General features: G+C 40.5%; 1 protein-coding gene across 4 annotated transcripts in view; it reads right to left on the minus strand.

Annotated features, from left to right (window-relative positions):
- Nucleotides 1–28: 28 nt before the first annotated feature.
- The window catches only part of LOC148425552 (FH1/FH2 domain-containing protein 3-like), an 85094-nt gene continuing 62177 nt past the window's right edge, over nt 29–22945 (minus strand). For 2 of the 4 annotated variants that reach the window (XM_088411579.1, XM_088411578.1), the window contains exons 6-27: nt 21172–21266; nt 20740–20851; nt 19993–20087; nt 19599–19742; nt 19276–19523; nt 16560–16682; nt 14981–15028; nt 14343–14450; nt 14124–14258; nt 13994–14044; nt 13146–13336; nt 12482–13012; nt 10458–11335; nt 9950–10108; nt 9160–9342; nt 7924–8043; nt 5937–6098; nt 5231–5421; nt 4959–5151; nt 2283–2469; nt 1994–2155; nt 29–1258 (exon numbers count right to left, since the gene is read on the minus strand). In XM_088411579.1, coding sequence (XP_088267705.1) covers nt 1170–1258; nt 1994–2155; nt 2283–2469; nt 4959–5151; nt 5231–5421; nt 5937–6098; nt 7924–8043; nt 9160–9342; nt 9950–10108; nt 10458–11335; nt 12482–13012; nt 13146–13336; nt 13994–14044; nt 14124–14258; nt 14343–14450; nt 14981–15028; nt 16560–16682; nt 19276–19523; nt 19599–19742; nt 19993–20087; nt 20740–20851; nt 21172–21266 — 4205 coding nt within the window. In that variant the 3' untranslated portion in view covers nt 29–1169. The remainder of the gene's footprint in view (nt 1259–1993; nt 2156–2282; nt 2470–4958; nt 5152–5230; nt 5422–5936; nt 6099–7923; nt 8044–9159; nt 9343–9949; nt 10109–10457; nt 11336–12481; nt 13013–13145; nt 13337–13993; nt 14045–14123; nt 14259–14342; nt 14451–14980; nt 15029–16559; nt 16683–19275; nt 19524–19598; nt 19743–19992; nt 20088–20739; nt 20852–21171; nt 21267–22945) is intronic. The other 2 variants (XM_088411580.1, XM_088411581.1) reach the window with 2 other exon arrangements.

Raw genomic sequence — 22945 nt, forward strand, 5'->3', positions numbered from 1 at the left:
CCTCAAAACAAAATTGCGATACAACAAAGACGTTTCACAAGCGTTTTAATTGAAATAGTGACATTGTTCCTGGCTGCAGGTGAAGCCTTGCTTGTGTGTTGTGTAGTGCAATGCTGTGACAGCGGTCAAGTCTCCAGAGAACGTTCATTTCAAACCGTAACTTGCAAAACCGACTCATTTCAAAGCTTTAAATTACATTTATAATACTGCTTTTACTCTATGGTACACTATTCTACAAGTGGAGCAAAGACAGACATTGTAAGATCACTGGCCTACCTTCTTTTACACATCTGCTTGGTTTAAAACTTTTGCCTTAAGAGGGACGCGTGATGCTACACTGGGAATCTAAGGTGCTGAACAGAGCCCTAAAATCTGCTGGTGTTTTCTTGATATCAATTGATGGCTATGCACCCGTTTTGAATGGCAAACTGGGACTTGTACATGTGGAAAATGGCAAACTGGGACTTGTACATGTGGAAAAATGTTAACGGATGTTATGAGCTGGCCTACATTTGTTTATTAAAATACCTTCTTCACATTACTTCAATATAGGTGTCTACAAATATAAGTTAAATGGTGACTTTCACATTCATTTTAAAGAGAGGAGTGCTTGTAACAGAATCTCCAGTGCTGCCAGTTGAAGGAGATGTCTTGTTTTTCATGCTTTTCACATACAGTTCATGTGAACTGACATGTAAGGCGCCAGGGAAGGAGTTGTTATAATAAATACATCATAGCTTCATTGCGAATCGATCAAACACTTTTCAAAACCATTGCAACTCATGCTCGGTCCTCATCTGATTGGATGTCCCTGAAAATCTTTCTTGAATAAGCCACTCAGAAAGGCACTGAAATGTGCAGCTGGGACAACAGAAGTAACTGCTGAGCGCTCGCTTCTCGCTGCTGAGCAACTTACCCATTTTACTCCTCAAAATGCACCTGTTCATCTTTTTGTCATGTTTCACATTCTGTTGATGGCCACCTTCTGGAGCGCAAGGCAATACACAGAGATGCTTAGTAGCACCGCGGGAGTGCAGGTGAGATCTGCCGAAAGCCAAGCTCAAGTCGTCTCAATACGGCGCTCAGCTTCTCACGGAAGCGCAAACAAGTCATCCGTGTTGGGACGGGGGCTGGGTGAGGAGGTGTGAACGTGAGTCCTCAAGTCCTGTTCACAGCTGCATGTCACCCGCATGTCCGCCGGACAGGCCCATGACGCTGGACTCCTCGGATGTCAGACCGCTCTTCAGCGTCCTCCTCACTTTGCAAAGCACAACACAAAGGGGACATTGTTAGGAAAATTATGAAACAGAGCCCCGCCTTAATCTGGTTTATAAATGCAAAACTATACCGCATGCGGGCAGTTCGTCGTTACAAAAGCTGGACTAAAGACAAAAACAGTTTAACACTAGATTTTGTCCATTTTATTCATCACTACTAGTTGAGACTGGTTTGTCACCTCACCAATGAATTCTTCCAAATGTCTGAGAAATGTTTAAAACCACCATATCTGTGGGAGCAAGGAAGTACAGTCTAAAAAGTAGCTAGTGTCCACTACTACCGTGTAGTAGTAATAGTAGCATAGTAGTAAGCAACAGAAAGCCCCCCCCCCAAAAAAAAAAAACGTAGATGTTTTAACCCCCAAAGAAAACATGCATAGTAAAGGGTTTATTTTTAAATACAAAATTAAGTTTTAAAATTTTTTTCAGAAAAAATACCATATGTGCAGTATTGTATGGAATGGTTGTTATTAAAAGCCATATATTATTATTTTTTTAACAACCATGTCCCCCCCCACCCTCCAAAAAAGACTATGTGTAGTACAGCAAGAATAAAAGACTACTGATATTTGTACTAATGTTTTTTTTTTCAATGAAAATTAAAAAAAACCTGCCCATGGATAGTTAGGCATTTTTCTTCTTGAAAAAAACACAGAAAGGATCTCTTGGGCGCAAAAGTCCCTCCTCCCGGCAAAAGGCTTCAAAAAATGACTCACGTGATTTCCGATTGACCCTGGAGCGCCGCCTCTCGCGAGGTTGCATCCTGGGACCTGGCCCTTGAGTGGCCGAGCGCACGATTCGCTCCATGATCTCGTCGGCCGTGTCGTCCGTGCAGTTGATGGCGTCATCGTTGGCGATGCACCACGGGGGCACGTGTGCTGCAAAGACCAGATGGAGCGGGTCTTGATTACATACATTGAACACGTTGTATGATTGACTGGAGACACTTGATGATGATGAGGACGGTACAAAGTGAAGCGTAGAACGTTAAAATGGGTCTGTCACCTCTCGTGCTGCTGGCTCGCGTACGGGTGCGGAGGCCCGGCACAGTGGACGTGTCGCCGTCTCCACTATGCACGCCACCCTTCAGCACTGCCTTCATGTTCTCGTGCTCGGCGGCGTCCTCGGCGTACTGGATGCCCTGAGGCTGGCTCTCGGGCACGTCGGGCTGGGAGCCGCCAAATTTACCGCTCTGCAGGGAAGAGGGATATAAAGGGAAAGGTGAGGCTCAGTTGATCACACACCTTGAGGAGTAAAGTCAGCACTTTAGAAGTGATTCTCAATGACTGTCTCGGACAGTCGCTCCAAGCGTGATACACAACGTGAAGAAAATGATCCATTTAATACAAAATGGATTTTTGTTCATCTTTGTAAGCAACAGGCAAGAAAATGAGCTTTCGCGAGGTAACAGAAGCTACAACCAGCCTGTGTATAAGTACATTTACTTATAAATACACTTATTTGTTGACTTTTTTTCTATTGTAAAATATGACCGGATAGGAAAACTACTCTTGAGCAGTGCAAAGAAAATACCACATGGATTGTTAATATTCCTTGAAAGGTGAGGGTCTTACTACTTGATATGTCAAAACAATACAATTTACTGTACACTGACTTATTTGGGTTTTATGCAGAATTAATGGGAGTCTAATTTGAACAATTTTAGGAGTGTTTTAAAGACTTTGGTATATGTCTTGCCTCTTAGGGCATCATGACTTAAGACATTTCATAACTGCTTTTATTCGCTTGTGGGAGGGGGCATTTTGACCTCCAAAGTTTGTATTTTTCTGCAGTTTTTCAAGTCATTTTGGGGATTTAATAAAAAAGAAAAATCAAATTCATTTCAATGGCTGTCAATTATTATAGAAATTTATCTTTCAGTATGGTAATGTTGCCTGCCAAATGTACATGCTTTTCAACAAATACTTCCTTTCACTTCAAAAAGCACCCATTACATGGGTTAGGGTTAGGGTGTTTTGTTTTACAAATAAGAAGAACATACCTTTTGACTGCGTCAGGTCGAAACATCATTAGTCTTAATTTGGTGAATTTATATATTTAAAAAAAAAAATCTATTCTATTGGTTACTCCACACATGCAGCTGGTACTTTTATTGACCTAAAATCTTTATAATGGCTCTTGCCCTTTTGCTTTTGGAGACACGAGTATTCTGCCAGACTGCAAAAAGTGTGTATCACAAGTAAATCGTTTTGTCTTAAGATTTATACATGGCCGTATTTAGCGATACCATCATCATTACAATCCACAACCATGCAACTGCTGTCAGTTGAAGTCTTGCATGTTAAGTCACTGCAATTGGTTTTTCATGCGACCGAAAGCAGGCCGCGGCACCCCTACCTCACCGTCATCCTCGTAGTCACTCTGCAGACATGAGGGAGGGAGCGATAAAAAGGAGGCCAGGAGAAGTCATGTGACAACATTGCTGAAGAATCAACTATTAGTAATATAATGGAAAGCCTCAAAAGGGGTACAGTTTAGTGTGAGATCAACTGTAAATGGAGATTTGGAGGATAGGTCTACAAATGAGCTTACATTTTCCTTTGGTGTTTAACAACCAGCGAACACAATAGTTCCAGTAATACCTATAAAACATCACTAATCTTCAGAACCTGGGTAGATGAGATTTTATTTCAGTTATTACACCGAGCACCGTTGAAGAATGGGAAATGTAACCAGGTATGCCATCGACATCAATGGAGTCTAGTTTTTTTGTTTGTTTTTTTCTGTGGTAATGGGTGGAGAAAAAGATGATCAGAATGCTTGAAATTGACTGCTTACTTTTTAAAAGATGACTGTCAATAAAGGAGTTAATACACAGTGGATGACTTCTCATTTGTCTTTGGAAGTGCCATTTGGAACGTTAAAATTTTATGATGGCAAGGTGGGCTGCTCGGTGAGGCAGTGGTTAGCACGCCGGCCTCACAGGTACCTGGGATAGGCACCAGCAAGCTTGCGACCCTTGTGAGGATAAGCGGCTCTTGAAAACAGATACATGGATGATGGCAAGGTTTGACTCTGGAACATACTGTTTTATATCTGTTTGAATTTGAATTTGGAAATGACAACAAATTAGAAGTGTCATAAAATATTATCTTTTGACCTTGATCACAAACTGTACAATTATGCTTCTTGTGTCAAAATTGAGCATTTTCATTTTAGGAAAGCACAAAATATCACAAGCACAAAACAATACGTGTGTATTGAACCTGTTTGAACACCGTCAATGTAAACAGACTTATTGTTCCTTGAATAGAAACTCCTAATGTTTGTATTCTCACACCAAGATTGAATTGGGGCCTCTCTGGAGCCATTCTTGGGCTTTAGCTTTAAGGGATTCTAATCACGGCACAAGGTGTTTGCTCTGGCCTTTTAAAGCCTACTGAAGCAACGCGTAAAAGTGGACTGACGGCAACTCACCGATTGTTTTTACAGTAACGTACAGTATATATGTGGGGATTTTGCTGATGTAATCACAAATGTATGCAACACAAACCATCACAGAATCACTACCCTAACATTTTCAACCTTATTTCCATAATTTGACCCATAGAATTTTATTAATTCATTTCTGACCGTCTCATCTCATAAGTCGATAGTTTGACTACAACGGGTACAGAAAATGGTAGAAGACTACAGTGGAAGTGTCCAGTGTTAACTTACATCTGTTATCAGTTTTCCTCTGGTCTTGTTCCTCTCGCGATGATTTGCCCGCTTCTGTTTCTGCTGTAGAACACGTTCCCTTGCTGTGCGGTATTCCAGTGCAAATTCACTGAGGATTTTGCTAAAGCGATGAATGCTGACGTCTCGGACACCGTATATCGGATGACCCAGGAACAACAGGAAGGCGTGAAACCTGATGGAAAACATCACAGAAAGATGCTAAACAAACAGAAAAAAAAGTTTAGTTAAATCAGAATTAAAGCAATGCATACCTGTTGATTATCCTCCTGTGTACAATCTTCAGAATGATAATCCGCTCCGCGCAGTCTTTCAGGAAGTCGGACATTTTTTGCTTCAATGCCGGTTTCATCTCGTGTTTGGCGATGACCTTGAGGTGATCCCATGATGCTTTGCACCTTCGCTCCATCTGAGCTAGATTGTCCTGAAGTTGGTCAAAATCCACCTGTCACCCCCCCCCCAAAAAAAACCCCAAAAAACAAAAAAAAAACACACCTAATGGTGAATCTCTCACTCAGACTTTTGAAAAGCACCGACAGAACTGGAACAGTTTGGTTGGCAAAAAAAAAAAAAAAAAAAGCCAAAATTGAGCATTAAGCTAAACCGGGATCAGATTACTTCCTTATTTTGTGCCAGAGGGTTTTCTGCATCAAAATATCAAGCCATTTATTTGTAATTGTAGATATATAGTCAACTGTATGGCTGTATGGCTGTTTGTCCTTTCATTTGTCCTTCATTTGTCCTTCAGTCGAGCCATTCATTTACAATATTTCATTATCTAAAGTATGTGGCTGTAGTATCTAACTATAGAGCTACAGTAGTCCATCCATCTGTCCATCCAACCCACAAGTGCTTCATGAAGCTTCATTTTACCACCACCAGTTGACATTTCAAAATAGCCACTTGGAATACAGTAAGATTTGACTTCTACCATTGAGCTGAATTTAAAATGATTCCCACCTTGGTAAGGCGGGTGATAGCTCCAATCTCGGAGTAGAGATCAGAGCTGTCTGGAAACTTCTCCACCACGATGGCACAGGTGTGGTGCAGCAGGGACTGTTTATGAACCGTGTCCTTCACCTCAGGAACTTTCTCGAGGTAACTCAGCTCAAAGCCTTTGGCCTGGAGGAACAAGCAAACACAAGAGCTCACTCAGAAAGAAAAAAAAAAGGAGGGCGGTGGAGGGGGGGGGGGGGGGGGGGCATTTCTGACAAAAGCAATCAAAAGGCCCAACAAGAGCACCAAATTGCAGCGCATTTCCTCTCTGGCAAAGACACAGAAAGGCTCTCAAAGCGTGCCAAGAAGATATGCAGCTTCATTAGGTTGTGATTATCGGGAACCACAATCGACTTCCAGGCCGGCGGATTGCTGCACTGGCCACAGAGGAGCTAAAGCCAGCACAGAGCATGCAAGTCGCAAACACATCTCCTTTGTTCCTCTGCCAGCTTTAAATGTCAAAGTGAAAAAAATTCCAGATGTTATTTATGGGAACAGCCTTTTTTGATGTTGATGACTTGTACTTTCCCCTTGCGTGTTTGTCCCTCATACAGGCATTCATAGAAGAACATAGCAGAGATTCAGATACATGTTCCTCACACACTCTAGCTTCCAGAAAATACACATTGGCTCAAATATCTTTTTCTTCTCAGGGAAAGGCCGGCTAAACTTTCCCACACAATTTCCAGTGTTGCTTTGACCAATTAAATTACATCAGTCACAACATAGAAAAGTGCACGTATGGTATTTGAAAAATCAGATTCATGTACATATCCTCATTAGTTAGTTTTCTGACATCACCATTTGTTACTCTGATATATCTATAAGCATCAAAACGTAGCTTACTAGACGATACAGTATACAGCATGTTATTTCTTCATGTAGTAACACTAGTCACCTGCTGGAGGCACCAGTGAAATCGAATTGACAAGATTTAAATGAAAAACTCAAGTTTCACTGACCAGGCATTGTAAAACTAGTAATGAATATTAAAATCCCATTTGATTCCTAACCCCATAGAACTCATTACAGTCATCACATAAATACTATACATTATATATTATATTCCCAATTTCTTTGTATACCAACTAAACAATGATAATAAAGTTGTTCGATTGTATTGTATTGTATTGTATTGTATTGTATTGTATTGTATTGTATTGTATTGTATTCTAAGGCCTACAGTGTTCAAATTAAAATCACGTTTGAGTGATATCACAGCATTTAAGATGAGCGCAAGTAGCAGTCACTTTTGAATGTGTATCATTGAAAAATAACATTAGGGTTTGTTGCACAGTCTAGAATGTTATCTACATAGCTTCAATATACGCGACTTCCTGCATCCATCCCAGATTTTGTGACTGCAGGGAGTCACGGAATTTATAGTACATTATAAATGTTGAGTATTGCCATTTCATTCATAGTTAAATATGCCAGGTAATACTGCCTTTATTTTACAAATTGTTCAAATGTATTTTTATGTTAATCAAGTGGTCAGTATCTGCAAAATGGAACGATTAAAGGAAATCTAACTTGAATAACTTTTTAAAACAAGTTATCAGCAAAGTGACTTACATTTTCACAGTATCTGTGGTAATCCTGTATACTGTACACTATATTGTACACTATATTTCCTGTACACTATATTGTTTGTAGAAACTCAAAACCTGATACAGGGTTGCACAATTTGGCATAGTCATTTCATATAAAATGCATGTTTTTGGAGCATGTAACTACTCAACTGCGCTAACCAATATACCATCATGTTAGCCTTTCAGTATCAGTTAACCTCCATACGGTATGTAAAGTCAATTTACCCATTGGCACCAACTGAAATAATCATATTCAGACAACAAATGAAGAAAAAAAAATCACTATGCTTTAATCCGTGCTTTCTTTTGTTCAAAGTTTGGCCTCAAAATTACAATGTAATCGCTCTAGATTTACTCACATTAGTGCCATTAAGAAAGTTGCCAATGGCTAAGAGTGTGGTCAAGATGTAGCGGAGGGTTGTATTTTTCTCCAGTTGGTCCATCCCTTCTTTAAGATCCTGCAGGGGCTCTGCAACTTCCTACAAACACAATCACGCACACACACACACACACACACACACACACACACACACACACGCACACACGCACACACACACACACATACACACACACACACACACACAGACACACACACACACACACATATTTCCCAATTTGTCATTCACGTAAAAAAAAAACGTACACTTAAAGTGACAATATTAGGTACATCTATTCGAAAGCACTTTCCTCACTCTAAAATGCTTGATTTTGGAATGTGGAAATAAGCAAGATGGTGTGAGTTCACCAAGAAGCCATGGGAAGAACAGGCTAAGTACACTCAAGGTTGAACTGAACCTTCTCTATTGTGCTAACAATCGCCCCATCGTTCTGCCCCATTAGGAAGACCTGTCAAATCTAATTAGAAAGAAGAGTAATATCAACTATTCTGCCTTTACAAAGATAATAATAATGCTCAGTTTTGATTGACACTTCTTCATTTTACTAACGATTCCCACCCACTGGAACATTCAAGTGGTCTTCTGCTTGGAGTAAAAACTAACCTGTTGATCCCTCTTTATTTCAGTATATTGTAAACCAGGTATGTGTTAACGTATGGGCCGAAATTCCGTTCCAGGGCAAAATGCCGGTCAATTTGATCGGTTTCTGTCATTCATCCTATATGTTAATTTTCACATTCATTATTTTTTTCATATTTTCCCACTTCTGGAGTCTTCTACTGTAAGTCCAAAAGCTTCAGGAATGCTTTGGTAAACTTTTATAGATTGATGTCAATTACTCCATTTTTTTGTATCTGTTGTTGAGTTTCTTTGGATTCTGATATTTCAAACTTTTTTTATAGTTTGGCCACCTTTATTTTGTCAAGAAGTTTTCTGTTTGGATTATTTCTAGATCAACCAGGTAAGGAGGTAATCAGACCACACCAAGTTGACTAACAGGGGAAAAGTGTTTTTGCTCTTAAATGTAATGCTTAGTTTTGTTTGATGATTTTAAAACTAGTGTTTATTATTGTATTGTTACAAGTTTGTATTTTCACAGCGTTTGTTGTCAATGCTGAGTTTACTGATGTAAGCCATTTGCTGCTTCTGCTTTAACGGATGCACGCGCATGTGATTGAAATCGGCGCGGACACCGACCTTCTCAATCAGCTCGTAGTCCATCTTGAAGGCCCACAGCTGCAAGCGGGCCGACAGCTCGGCGATGGAGGAAAGGATGAGGAGAAACTGCTCGGCGCTGCCTAGGGGAATATCGGGATTGAGTAGCTGAGCCTCTTGGATCCTCTGCTTCTCTTCTTCTGTGGGGATCATGGTCAGGATTTTCTAAGAAAAGATGAGATGACAAAGAGCGTGGACGGAGAGTTCCAGAGGGGATCGTTTATCAAGTCCTCATCACCTTGTTTTCACATAAAACGTCTGGAGGTAAATTGTAGAGAGGGAGAGGACGCAAAGTGATTCTGACATTTTCCACCGCTGTTTATCGAAGATGTTTCCATTTCCTGGAAATATGCGAGGCGTGCAAACTTTCAACCTTTTTTTTTTTTTTTTTTATCTATCTTGGAAGAAAAGAAATCTGAATAGGCAAAAGGTTAACCAAAACTCCGTGTGGGGAATGATCACTTTAAAGTCTTAAATAATACTGATGGAACACAACATTGTTATTCACATTGTTATTCACTCACTTCTTGCACATCATTTTTTAGCGCTGGTCCACGTTTTAATCATCACAGTGATTAAGACACAAGATATCAGATTGTAAAATATCTAATCTCAGTGAATGAATCATCTTTCTTGGGAGATCCAAATGTACATTTTGGTTGCGTTGGTGCAACATCAGTCCTCAAAAACCTGGACTGATATTAGAGCCAATTTAACTTGCTAGGAATCCTCCAGACAGTTCATTGTTTAGAAGTGTCTTATTTCTCCTTACCTCAATGCCTTCTTTGTTCAGCGCATACTCGTCAAAGTTGAGAATAGCCGTCTTGATGGTACGAGGCGGCGGTAAGACAGTCAGACCGATGTTAATGGCGTTGCTGCGTTTGGAGTCCAGGACGATGATTTCTTGTCGTTTGCCATCAACTGCTGCTTTCTAAGAGACGCAGCACAAGTCAGCCATCTCACTGATCACAGGGTTCACACATTTCTAACAAGGTCTACTTCTTCCAGCATTTAACCTGTGCAATAAAATAATGCTTTCTAGTTTTGTGCACTGTTTATTGTTAATATCATGCAAACATGATTTTTTTTTTAAATTTTTGTGGAGGGGAAAATAAGTTGTTAACTACTGAATAAATTGAATTAAAGCTACTAGTAGCTTTACCCTTCAGATGAATATACTGCACATTTTCGTGTTTATTAAGTAGGCCTTTTTTTGCCACTTGTAAGGGGGAAAAATGTGGTCCTTCCAAAAGAAACAGAAGCCGGCCTACTGTTTGTACCTTGGTAACAGGCAGCTCCTTAGATTTGGACTCAAACAACAGCTCCAGCTTGGATGTGTCCAGTTTAAGTGGCTCTAGTTTGGACCACAAGGACTCCTTACAGATCTTATGACTCTTGCACTGCCATTCCATGGGGCGCACTTCCTTCCAGAAAAGCCGAATTGTCTTCTTCTTCTTGAGGAAGAGAGGAGCATCCCCCCGATTCAGCTGAGGTGAAGGAGGGGGCATGAAGGGTGGAGGTGGGCGCACCATTTTGCCAAGGATGAGAGGAGGTGGGGGTGGTGGTAAAACAGCATTGCACAGTGGGGGCGGCGGTGGCGGCGGCGGGTGAAGATCACCAGACGCCATCACGCTGTCCATATCTAAAATATCCACGTCATCTTCATCCCGCAGGTCAGTGAAATCCATTTCCTTGATGCGAAGGTCCCTGGGCGTGGCCATGAGCTGGTCCCAGATTTGGTCAGATTCCTTCTTCTGGGCGGGCGGGATGCTGCCGGAGGATTTGTCAGTCGAAGCGTGCTGCAGCTCCTTTGACGCCTCCGCTTCGGTCGGTGACGTCAGACCTTTGACCAAATCACCAAATTTCTCCGCCACGGCCCGTACAGTGCTTTGCTTGTCTAAAATGTCCACCTCCATCTTCTTCACATTTACGTCTTGGGTCTGCCTGTGAGCCTCCAGTGTGGAGATTCTGTTTGCTACAGAGGGGTCAGCCGCCTCTGCGTCTTTTTCACAGTTACATTGACTTTCTTTCTCTTTTCCCCCTCCTACGTTGTCGTCCTCCTTATTGGATGTGTGAGCGTAAAGCATGTCCAGCATGAAGCGCTTGTTGGTAAGGATGTCGTTCTCTTCTGATAATTCAATGCACTGGCTCCACTGGCCTTTTGGCAGAAAAAGATACAATCAGACATGGGACAAGGTACGACCTACCCATCGAGTAGCCTTCTTTCCCTTGGAAAGTGTTCGTTAACTCAGTCAAAGTCATATTTTTATGTTTTGTAAGAGTCCAGACAATCATTGACTTTCGTCAAAGAAAACTATTAATTTGGTAGGTAAAGAAAGTGATTACTTTAGTTAAGTAATATATTACCTTTGTATGCAATTACTTAAAGAATGTGACTTTAGTAAAATAATTACTTCAAGTATTTAATTATTTCAGTACCTCTACAGTAAAAATTGTTGGGTCAAGAAAAAAAAAAGTTATGGGTGAAAAAGGACCAACTTATTTGAGTCACTTTGACCCAACTTTCTGGGCTATTTTTTTACATAAACAACTCATTTTTTGGGGGGGGGGATTATTTTGTTTTGTCTGCAAACCATTTGGCATTTCTTACGAAACCTAAATATTGGTCTACTCTAACCCATAACTGGGTACAATTTAACACAGCTGTGCAAGAGTGGTTGTCAGTTCCAGTTAATTTTTTGGTCAGTGTCATTAGCCAGTCAAAACATTAAGTAAAAACTGATGTTGGTAAATATTTTATTTTGCCTCAAAACAAAGCTAATCACCCTGTTTTCTGGATGATTACCAGAATCCAGACATTCAATACCAGGTATTCGAGAGTATTTTTTTTTTTAAATCCAATTATTATGGTCAAGGAAGTCTCCAAATAGCTGGTACTAAATGAGTTAAAGAAGGTCTCTGAATGATTGCTTTTCAGAAATTAGATTTGATAGATTAGTTGTCGAGTAACCAATTAGGGATTGCATTTTTTTTTTTTTGAAATTGCTTTAATTTAGGAGATATTTCATTAGAAACAATTAAAGTGGTTAAAATATAAAGAAATATGTATTAAAATGAAAATATTAACCTTTAAAATTTTAATTTTAAACTGAGGAAGTATTTAATGAAAGTCATTAACAAGATTAAAAATACCGAACTATCCACATTTCACATTTACATTTTACATTTTTTTTAAACCTCATGCACAAATGACCTGGACCACGTGTCTTCTAAAACTCAAATATGGCCCTTGAGGAAAAAGTGTCAGCCTAAACGATTCAAACAGTAAAGCTGCAAGCGATACCTGTTTCACCGTCATTCTTGACTTTTTCCTCGCGCTCCTCTCTCTCAAGAGTGCTGCTGGTGGAGGAGATGCTGGATGCCGAGCAGTTGTCCTTCTCATTCACTTCCTCGTTCTGCCTCTCCTTCTCACTCAAGACTAACCTTTCCTCTCCATCCCTCTCCATCGTCTGTACCCTCTCACAATCCTCCTCCTCTAATTCAACATCCTCCACATCCACGACCTGTGCTTCCTCAGCCACTTCCACCTCATCGGCGACTTCCACCACGTCCACCTGCTCTTTTACATGTCTCCCGGTCTCAAGCTTTCCTTCTTCATTACCCACCGCCCCCTCTTCACAACCCTCTGGCTGTTTGACTACATTCTGAACCGGTTGAGTGTCTGAAACATCCTGCGTGTCTGCTGGCGGCTCTTTTGCAGCCATATTTGGTTGCGAGGGAGGTGAGCGACAACGTTCTGATCCCGCTAGCGCTGATGCTGGACTTTTTCTTCTTGTTGGAGAGTCAGGTTTTGCGTGCGGGATGGATTCCTTTCCTGTAAGAAATTTTAGAAAATTAAGTAAAAAAAAGACACCTCTGACCTTATTTTTACATGTGTAGCTTCGTACTCGACAGGGAATTTTCTCAAAGGTTGAGCAATCGAGTGATTAATTATAGGTGAACCTTACCTGATGTCTGCTGAGCATCGGGGGTCTTTTCTTGCTGTGAGGCGATAGACGAAGTGGTGACACAACGAGATGCCGAGCGAACGGCGGGGTTGGAACTCAAACACACTGTGATCTCCGTGCGGCCTCTCACGGGCACCCTGAGCCGCTCACGCTCATATTCCTCGGCTGCTCGCCTCTCTACGGCCTTGTACCTGCCACAGAAAGGGATGTTATGATCAGATCATGACATCTTGACATTTTGAATCGAAACAAAAACAACTGCCACTGTATGACTATGAAAAATATCACAATCCTGACTAAAGTATGTTTTAGATTTCTATTATTACAGCCTCTAATCATGTTGAGTCATGTAAGGTATTTTTCCAGTTGCTATTTTTGACTGTCAGTTGCCAGTGTTAGTAAAGATATACTGTACATAGCACGTTGTTTTTATACCATGAATAGATTTTCTCGTGATTTGTTTCCCCAACAAGAGAGAAACTACTTTTATTTTTTTTCTCCCTGTGACGAGTTAAAGTACATTAAATCAGATGTTTGAATCAGAACTCTGCAAAGAACAGTCGTTCCAATTCGGATGGATAAATTAGCTGATGGTGGAACAATTATCTACAAAGCTTTCAGGTCACCTCGGCAGCATCCATACCAGAAAACAGTAACATATGTCCTGCTAATTTGGTCACACAATGGAGAACAGGCCTAGAAGGGCCCTCCCTGGAAGATATAATTCAGTCTGTTGGGTCTGTAAAACTCTTCTAGCTGCTCTCTATTTTAATTAAGGCTTAAAAAAAACATTACAACTAACAGCCTTGTCAGTTGATGTAAACCCAAGTGCACCAAATAAAACCCACCTTTCCTCTCTGGCTTGTCTCGCTTCTTCCCTTTTGTCAACACAGTCTCGACTGAGACGGATAAAGCAAAAGTTATTGCCCGCATTCGCAATCTAATAACAGTGCATGTGTTTTGCAAGGCGAGACTGACTTGAAGCGCTCCCTCTCCTCCCTTTCGATCCTCTGCAGACGCTCCTCTCGTTCCACGCGCCTCCTCTCCCTCTCTGCAGCCAAAGACTCCTGATGCTGCCTGTATGAAGAACTCAGCAGGCCTCCTAAAGCAGGCCTGCATGCGCAAAGTATACGGTAAAAAATGATTGGGATGATGGGCTTGGTGACAAGTTTACATAATGTACTTTATCAGGCCAACCTGTCAGTTTTAGACTCTGGTGTGCAAGTTGCCATACTAGTAAAGCGGTGGTTGGGTGATGTTGGACTCTGGTGCGTGCCTGGAGGTGGTGCTCCAATGGAAGGAACCCTGTAAAAAAGATCCAATGAATACAACGGTTCACTGGGAATAGGGATCAAGCCCTACCACAAGTGCCCAAAAGGGCTCATCCAAAGGCCGGATGCCACAAGACGGCCACTTAAGGGCTAGTTTTGTCCAAATGAAACTCCCCACCTCACTTCAATGCTATTTGTTGACAACAAACCAATTTTGGGTGTAATATGACTCCTCTCAAAATGTCATATTGCAAAAATTATTCCTCAGACTCTCTGAGCGAGCTAAAATATACTAAACAAAGAATTAAGACGGCCACTACAGTTCTCTTATCAAGAATTAGGTTGTAATCCAAACAAGATGACAAGGTCAAGCCAGCTATTAACTATTAATACAACACAACCTTAGATAGGAGTAAAAAAGGCACAAGTTTAATAGTCCAATGAGCGGTTTGGCAACAAGCAAGCAGAAAGAACTGCAAAGCCACTGATAAGAATAGAAACAGTCCTGTTTGATGTTGTGACAACTTTTATAACAAAGCATCATTCAAGTATGACCATTTTTACCTTTCAGCCCAGCAGATCTTTCGAAGAGAGTTAGATGTTTCTGTCAGACTGAAGATAGAAGGAAGTGTGAAACAAAGAAGTGCCAAAAGTTGAAAAGATATATTGGCGTCACACATTGAATAAGGAGATAGAGAAGGAACAGGAGTACAAGACAAAGATAACTCGAGATTACGTCCTACTACAACAAATTCTAATGAGCAAATGAGTGATAGTAAAAAAATAAATAAATAACAGTCGAAGGAATACAGGATTAATGCTTCGGGCGTTGTCCATTATAAAAGTGATTATTTTTTTGCTGTTTGGGTTGGGGGACATTGCACACTTTTTTTTTTTTTTGTCGTCATCAATGTGGGGCTAGTATGATTGTCACGACTGTATTTCCATCCTATGTTATCGGGGTACTTTTATGAGTACTGTATATCTTTTTTCTAAAAATATTGCCACTTTCATGTTAATATTTTTTTCTTCATGATAGGTTTTCTTCATGATGTAACTTTATTCTTAAAATATATAACCTAGTTCCTATGAAAATATAACTGAACTCTCTGAAAATGACTTTTCTTCATTCAAGTGCATCACTTGTAGTATTTTCACTTAGTCAATTTTCATGGTAATATTCTTTTAATACTCCTTTGTGGCCAGCAAATTTTAGACCCATTTCTCTTTGAAACACTGTAAACAGTGATGAGAGAAAGTGACTCACACTAAAATCCCTTACTTCTTAAAATACAGTTGTTGACATGTCTTGTGTGAACAGTGGCTTGGATCAAAAATGAAAGACAGATGAGTGATAAAAATCTCAGTATAGCTGTTTCCAGCAATTAAGAAATGGTACCTACAACTTTTTTCCTCATTTCCTCTTAACAACATGTCTTTAGGGATGTCAGACAAATTGCGGTGGGAAAGGAGGAGTTTTAGTAACAGTGGTGGAAAAACTCAGTCCTGTACTTTAAATGAGGCAGGAATGAGTTAAAATGGTGAAAATTGACCACATCTACAATTGAAAAGCAATCGACATCAGGGATTGGGATTGTTCTAGACCTATTTAGGATAAACAAGTAAAATGTTTGTGTTGATTTGCAATGACCACGAGGATATTGTGGTCCACCGAAAACCTTTGGCAATAAAGCCAAAAAAAACCCAGCAACATCGAACCATTCTATTGAACCAAACCAAGAGTTGCAGCTCCAGACTTAACTGTAGGACTCCCCCCTTCCCCCACCCCCAAAGATACAGCACTGACATTGAAATACCAATATTTACAATTAGAGGTTTACCACAGTTGGTAATTCACATATAGCAAGCTTGTTTACATATTCTGCTAACAATGAGGTCACAGGTTTTATAACCTCCTGAGTCAGAGACCAAAACTCCCACTGTGTCTGCTTTATGAGCAGTCCTATTCATTGCGCACTTTACTATGCTTTAGAGGGTAAATGCTGCCCTGTGAAAAAAATAAAAATAAACCAAAACCCCAACTCTAATGCAAAAGCAGGTCTTGGTTCTATACGGCCGAGTTAGGGAGGCTGGTGTACCAAAGGGGCAGCTTGTCACAGAGGACAGGGTTAGCCTAAAATACCTGTGATCGTCCTGCCTAGAGGACTCAGGGACTGGATGACTTTCATCATCTGTCTCCTCCTCCTCATCCTCCAAATCCTCCTCTCCTTCCTCTTCCTCCTCCTCCTCTCCTTCTTCCTCATCTCTGTTAGGGGATGGTTAAAGGGTTGAAAGGACGGAAGGGAGGACATAGGAGCGAGAAGTACGACAGGCAAAGCCAAAAGTCAGAAGCAAGCGAGACTTTGAAGAGACAACACAAACATGATGACGTGTTTCCCATGCAAAATTGTTCTCGAGGTGTTAGTATTTTACCAACTTAATTTTTCCATCTCTGGAAGCAATTGAATCTTAAATGAGTATATGTTACCACAAAAGCGCAGTTTATCAAGTGACATTACAAGTTTTCTGCTTGTGTTCATTCACTATATATGCTTTTTTAGGCTTCATCCTGGAGTATTTTGTGGGAAACAGTGAACACACATGCAGCAAGCAAGTTATGAGCATTGCAGGCAAACTGGTGAAAGAATGTTAGCAGGTTATTACATAAAGCCTTTGACCTAACTACACATCCCTTTGTTCCTAGATGAATAGCTATTGTATTTGGTTTGTTAGCAGGACATTTTCAAGTTAATCAATGATGAATAGATGAGGTGCCAGTTTCTATGGAGACTTATTTCTTTTTATGCAATCAAAAAATGGATTTGAAATAAAAATATTGCAAACAATTAAAAGAAAAAAAATGATCTAAAAGATCAAAAAAGGGAAAAGAAAATCCAATTACCTCCAAACTTCAAAAAAAGTGCTGACTATTTACTCTTTGGTTTTGCTTGCGAAATTTTGATTGCAGGTTACATTTTGTTGACAACCTATGAGTTTTGGTTGTGAATCAATTTCATTATTGTGGGCACCTCAAATCAACTGCTGAACATGATTGAGTACACCATTTGCTTTCTCTTGCTTATCCACACAGCTATTGGTAGTTGAATGTGAGTACTTTTAACACAATATACCTCAAGGCCCCACGTTGGAAATGTACCACCAGAAACACAAAATGCATTTTGTATGACTCTTGGAAACAGGAAGTAGTTCTGATTTCTGTATGAAGCAAATACGATTTAATTCGTGCATTGTATGTTTTGCAATGAGATCTGTGTAATTGTCATACGTATGGCCGAAACAATAGACAGAGCTGGCTAAATCCATCGAAACTTGGGGCACAAAACTCAAACCTGGACTGTCCATGTTAAACCAGGACATACGGTCACCCTAATAGTGATGCATTATTTGACTTTTAGGATATACTCTGGCGTGCCAGTTAAAGTCTGAAAAATACATAGTGACCTGTGACAATGTGGACACTACCTCAAACATCATATTGGTCTGAGACCTAGCACATTCATGTGTTCAGTAGGTAGACATTATCTTTTGATTCATTTTGGCTACACTACTAAGTGCTAGTGAACTCAGTAGAAGACATCCAGGCCGTTCCAACGACGTTTTGGGTTTGGGTGGGGTGCAATGAACGTTGCCCTCTTGCTGAGACAAAATGGACACAACAGTGGACATGACACATTTAAAATGAAATATAAGAAGAGTGTGAATATAAGTGCACACACATATGGATATGGTAGTTTGGATAAATGTTTTTTAAATGATATGTGATTCATGTGATGAGAACTTTATTCCCAATCATGACAAAATCTGCTTTAAATAGATAAAAAAAAAGTCCACCAGAGGTTCCACATGAATAAAAAAAAAACAGGAAAGAAAACATTGTAGGCCAAATGTGTCCTTTTGGAGGCAGTATCATTCAAACAATACAAGGGGCATTCACAGGTACATCAAATATAATGTCAACTATCTGTGATTGTGACCATGAAGAGGTTATTCATGATGGTAGCTTGAAAGGCCGTAAGAGATATGCTCATTGTTATTTCCTGTTCTCCATCTTCACACGTAAGTCTTGTTGCCCGTTTGCTATTTAGAGCCATCCCTCACATGGACCTTCTGGCTTTCATTAACAAAATGGAAAAATGTTGATCTTCAAAGGCCGCTAGAATTTCCTGTAGTGGGCAGGTATCACATGACCGGCTAGTCCTGCGAGCTACCAGAAGGTTTAATTGGTATGCTATTTCAAAACCTGGCGGGGATGTGATGCATTAAGAGTGGCAGTAATCATGCGCTGGTTTAAATAAAAAGGGCAAGACCTAAAATACTAATGCACCGATTGAAATAGGAACCTATTTTAGTCTTCTGATTTGCACTGATAAAACTAACAAAGGAAAAAGCAACCTTCAACATCATCCAAAAACAAGCCGTGCAATTTGCTTTCATTTCACCACTTCCTACAGTCATGTGTGATTAATGAGTGATTGATTTCAATGTTTTTAATGGCAGTGTGTTGATGTTGGTACAGATGTAATGGCTGAAAAAATGGGAGTTGCGAGTAGTAGTATGAGGCAAAGGTAATGACATGAGGGCTCTCAAGGGTCAATCTTTGGACCATTTTTTTTTTATCTGTCAACTTGCACCAAATATTTTAAGACACAAATGTTATCATGGCTTTGCAGTGATATGCAACTAAGTTTATAACACACCCAAAGCAGCAGTTTAATTATCATGTTACCTGGAGATATTACTGTATAAGATTCTGAAGTGAGTGACTTGTTTGCAATGCTTGACAGTTCAAGTCAAAATAAAGCTTTTGATGACCTCCCTACTCCCTCTGCGCTCCTCACCTTTCGCTGATAACTTCAACAGGGTGGCTGGCATAAGGCAGGCAGCTGCTTCCCTGAGTGAGAGGGCTCAATGGCGACGCCGGAGCTGAGACGGGACCTCTGTTGTTTTGGAGAGAATGCCTGCGGCTGCGTCGTCTCTCCAGGCCACGCCGTTCGTTGGTGCAACCCACGCTCGCCCGCCGGCGCTCCTTTCCGCCGCTTGGAGGCAATTGCGTTTCATTGTCACCGTCCTCGCGACGGAGAGTCGTCTGGGGGAAAAATAAACAAGAGAGAAGTCAACTAACAGTGACAGTAACAAGATGACATTGCAATCATTTGCTCACCTCATAGATGTTTAATTGCTCTACAAGGTCAAGGTCTGAGCCCTTCCTGCTCAGGTGCCTCTGTGCCAAGGCCTCAATGCCCTGCTCCTCAAGACAGTCCACCATATCGTAGTAAGAGTCTTGATCAGGCAGACCAGCTAGCGTCTAGAAAAAGAAAAAAAAAAACATGTCAGCTGCATCAAACCTAAACAAATGGAAGAAAGGAAAAATAGACTCAAAGTTATGCAATTAGAATGAAATGACTGAACAGACTACGTTGGACATTGCATTTGGACATTTTCACAGTCATGCAAACACATTCAAAGATTTAAAAACAAAAATAGAAAGAAAAAAGATCAAACAAAAAGAACGGTTAATTTAGTGCACATAAACTGTTTGATAGAATGCTACTAACCTTGTTGATGAGTGTCATTGCATACACCAGCAATTCAGTATCTACTCCGTCCTTCTCATTCAGGATCTCCATGATGTTCCCCCATACTTTTGTGCCTGAAATAGTCAAATGCAGACAGCAAACGCTGGTCAAGGAGCTATCAGCCATCTGTCCTTTTTCCAGAGCTCGTGTCTTTCGTTAAGAGTCTCTGGTGAGCTGGACCCGACCTCCCTACGGGGGATGTCCCGATCACATTTTTTTTGTATCCGATACAGTCGTATTTTGATACCTCTGCAATGCATTGAGAAGGCAAAGAAAACTACATCCAAAAAAGTCTTTTCTTTTTTTTGAATACAGTTTGATCCTTTTACGACATGCAAAATGTTCAGTTCGTACCCATTAAGGGTCACCATTGCACTCCATGCTTGCTTTTAACAATCGAATACTGTGACATACCTGTGTACGTCGATTATTTTTTGCTTTGTAGTACCCAATCACACCTAGGGACAATTTATTATGTCCAATACACCTGTCATGCATGTTTTTAGGGTGTGGGAGGAAGCCGGAGTGCCCGGAGAGAAGCCACACATGCTCGGGGAGAACATGCAAACTCCACACAGGAAGGCCAGAGCGAGGTGGGTTTGAACTCGGATTCCTGAACTGTGAGGCAGACGTGTTAACCACTGCTTCACCGAGCCGATAACAATGATTGAAAGGCGATTGTATGCACCCTTTTGACAATACTGCTTTCACCGAGCGGCACGATACCTTTTTTGGCATCCGCAGCGTAAACGGCCTTAATGAACAAAATGGCATTTGACTCTGCATACTCCACAAAAACTAGCAGGAGTTTCAGCGCCATCTTCACCACCAGCCGGAACTGTAGTGGGAGAGAAACAGAATTGATAAATTCACAAGCAAAGTCCAAAGCTATGTCATCATCGTTTTCAGTCTCGGGTGAGTCGATAAGAGCCTGACAGAACTTGTTTTAATTGTTGACTATAAGTACTCACATAAAAGCAATTACTGGATGAAAAGGTTTTAAAAAGACTTCTAATTTAACAATCTGGCCACTAGAGGGCTGAGTAGACTACACTAACATCAACGTTGAAATCATTAGGGACATTTTGAAATGTCATTATTAATGATCATAGAGGGAAACCATGACAGAACTCCGTTTATTCCAGTTCTTTTCTTTACCTTGGTTCCGACTAGGGTGTAGAGCCACTGGACAATTTCCTTATCTGCAATGAGGCCATTCATGCCATCCACAAACAACATGATTTGACCAAGCGCTGGAAAGAGGCAAAATGAGATGAGAAGGTTTAGTTAATCATCCATCAATGCAGTGAATTCTCATTATTGTCTTCATTGTAAAAACTGTAAGTCCTCAAAACAAGAGGACAAACTACAAAAATGTTTTTACACTTTCAGTGGGAGACACAGCAGGTTGTCTTGGCCTCTTGACAGGAGGAATCACAACATAGCCTACAGTAAATCTTTGAGTAAAACAATGTAGGAAAGGCGAAGTTTATTACAATATATTTAGTAAATAATTGATGAATTATTTTTTAAATGAACTCTTTCAGCCCCAAAGAAGTATTTATATGTTTTCAACAGTCCCAATTTTTTAAAATTATGCAAGCGTCTGAAAACAGGTAGCTGAATGTTTTAGAGAATACACATTTTAAATCTGTGAATGAACTGACCCATTTCTTTTAAGATCAAATTTTAAACAGTATTTATTCTATTCTGTTTATGTGTATAAAAGAGCCTGACCGCTCCTCCAATGAAACATACACATCACAAACAAATGTGTATTGTTGTGAAAAGTGTTAATTATATTGCTCTGGCCCATCATGGAAACTTGAGCTACTGTCCGGGAACAACTTGAAAAAACAACTCAGCGCACTCATCCCTCAAGTCAGCCGACATGACTGCGAGGAAAATATTTGAGCAGACCGCCTCGATGGACGCTGACATGACTTCCATGTGTAAGCGGATACATAAATAAGAGAAAAATAAGAGCCAAGGGATCCCAGTGGGGAAGAGCTCGGGTCAGACAAGTGTGGAGCTTCTGTTAAAAAGGGAATTGGGGGAAGGGGAAGAAGTACAGCTGAACTGACAAACGCTAGGTTTTTTTCCTTTCTTCAAACAGTAGGTGCTTAGTAGAGCCTCAGTGGTCACTGGCGCACACACAACAAGGGGTTAATGCGTTCACACTAACAGGATGAGACCAGCTTGACCCCACTACCACCATTAATCAGCTAATGGGAAGGGGGAGGGCGTTCTGAACTATATTGGAAAATAAAACATGGTGACAATAAATGTTTACCCTCAAGAAACCAAAAAGGAAGGAAAACTCATCTTAAGGGTGGAACTGTAGTACAGCAGAGTGATCATGTATTTGTTGGATTTTAAATGAATCTGAATCAGCGGTAAATAGTTTTTTTTTGTTTTTTTGTTCCAGGGTTCAAACTTTTGTTTCAATAACAGTAAATACTGCAGTGGCAATGGTTTTTGCAACATTTGAACATAACTCATTTTACCGATAATTAGAAAAGGAATTTAGCCTGATTTCAATAGACAAAAAAAAACTAGTAAACCTTACCGCTTTTCTTTGATGCTAGTATACGTTCAATGGGTCAAAACAAAAAGTAGAAGGAAGTGACATCGTCACATACATGTATCTAACTTGTCCTACTTTCAAATCAGATCCTATATTAATAATTGAAACTCCATTTACTTGATGTAAAACCGGAAGTATGAATAGGCAGGGATGCTTGGATAATGGCTAATTCTGTGTGTTTACACTGCACGAGAAGTACGGGTTAGTGTAGAGGTGGTACAAGGGCCTTCCATATTGCTCAGACGTCACCGTGCATCTCGCAAGCCCTTATAATCTGCTTGTGAAGGGTGCTGAGCTCGCAGAATTCTCAGATATGGCTCAAGGTGGGAAAATTACACTTTGGGG

The sequence above is a fragment of the Hippichthys cyanospilos genome, chromosome 3 (assembly GCF_059441005.1).
Source record: "Hippichthys cyanospilos isolate Australia breed blue-spotted pipefish chromosome 3, RoL_Hcya_1.0, whole genome shotgun sequence".
NCBI classification, from domain to species: Eukaryota; Metazoa; Chordata; class Actinopteri; order Syngnathiformes; family Syngnathidae; genus Hippichthys; species Hippichthys cyanospilos.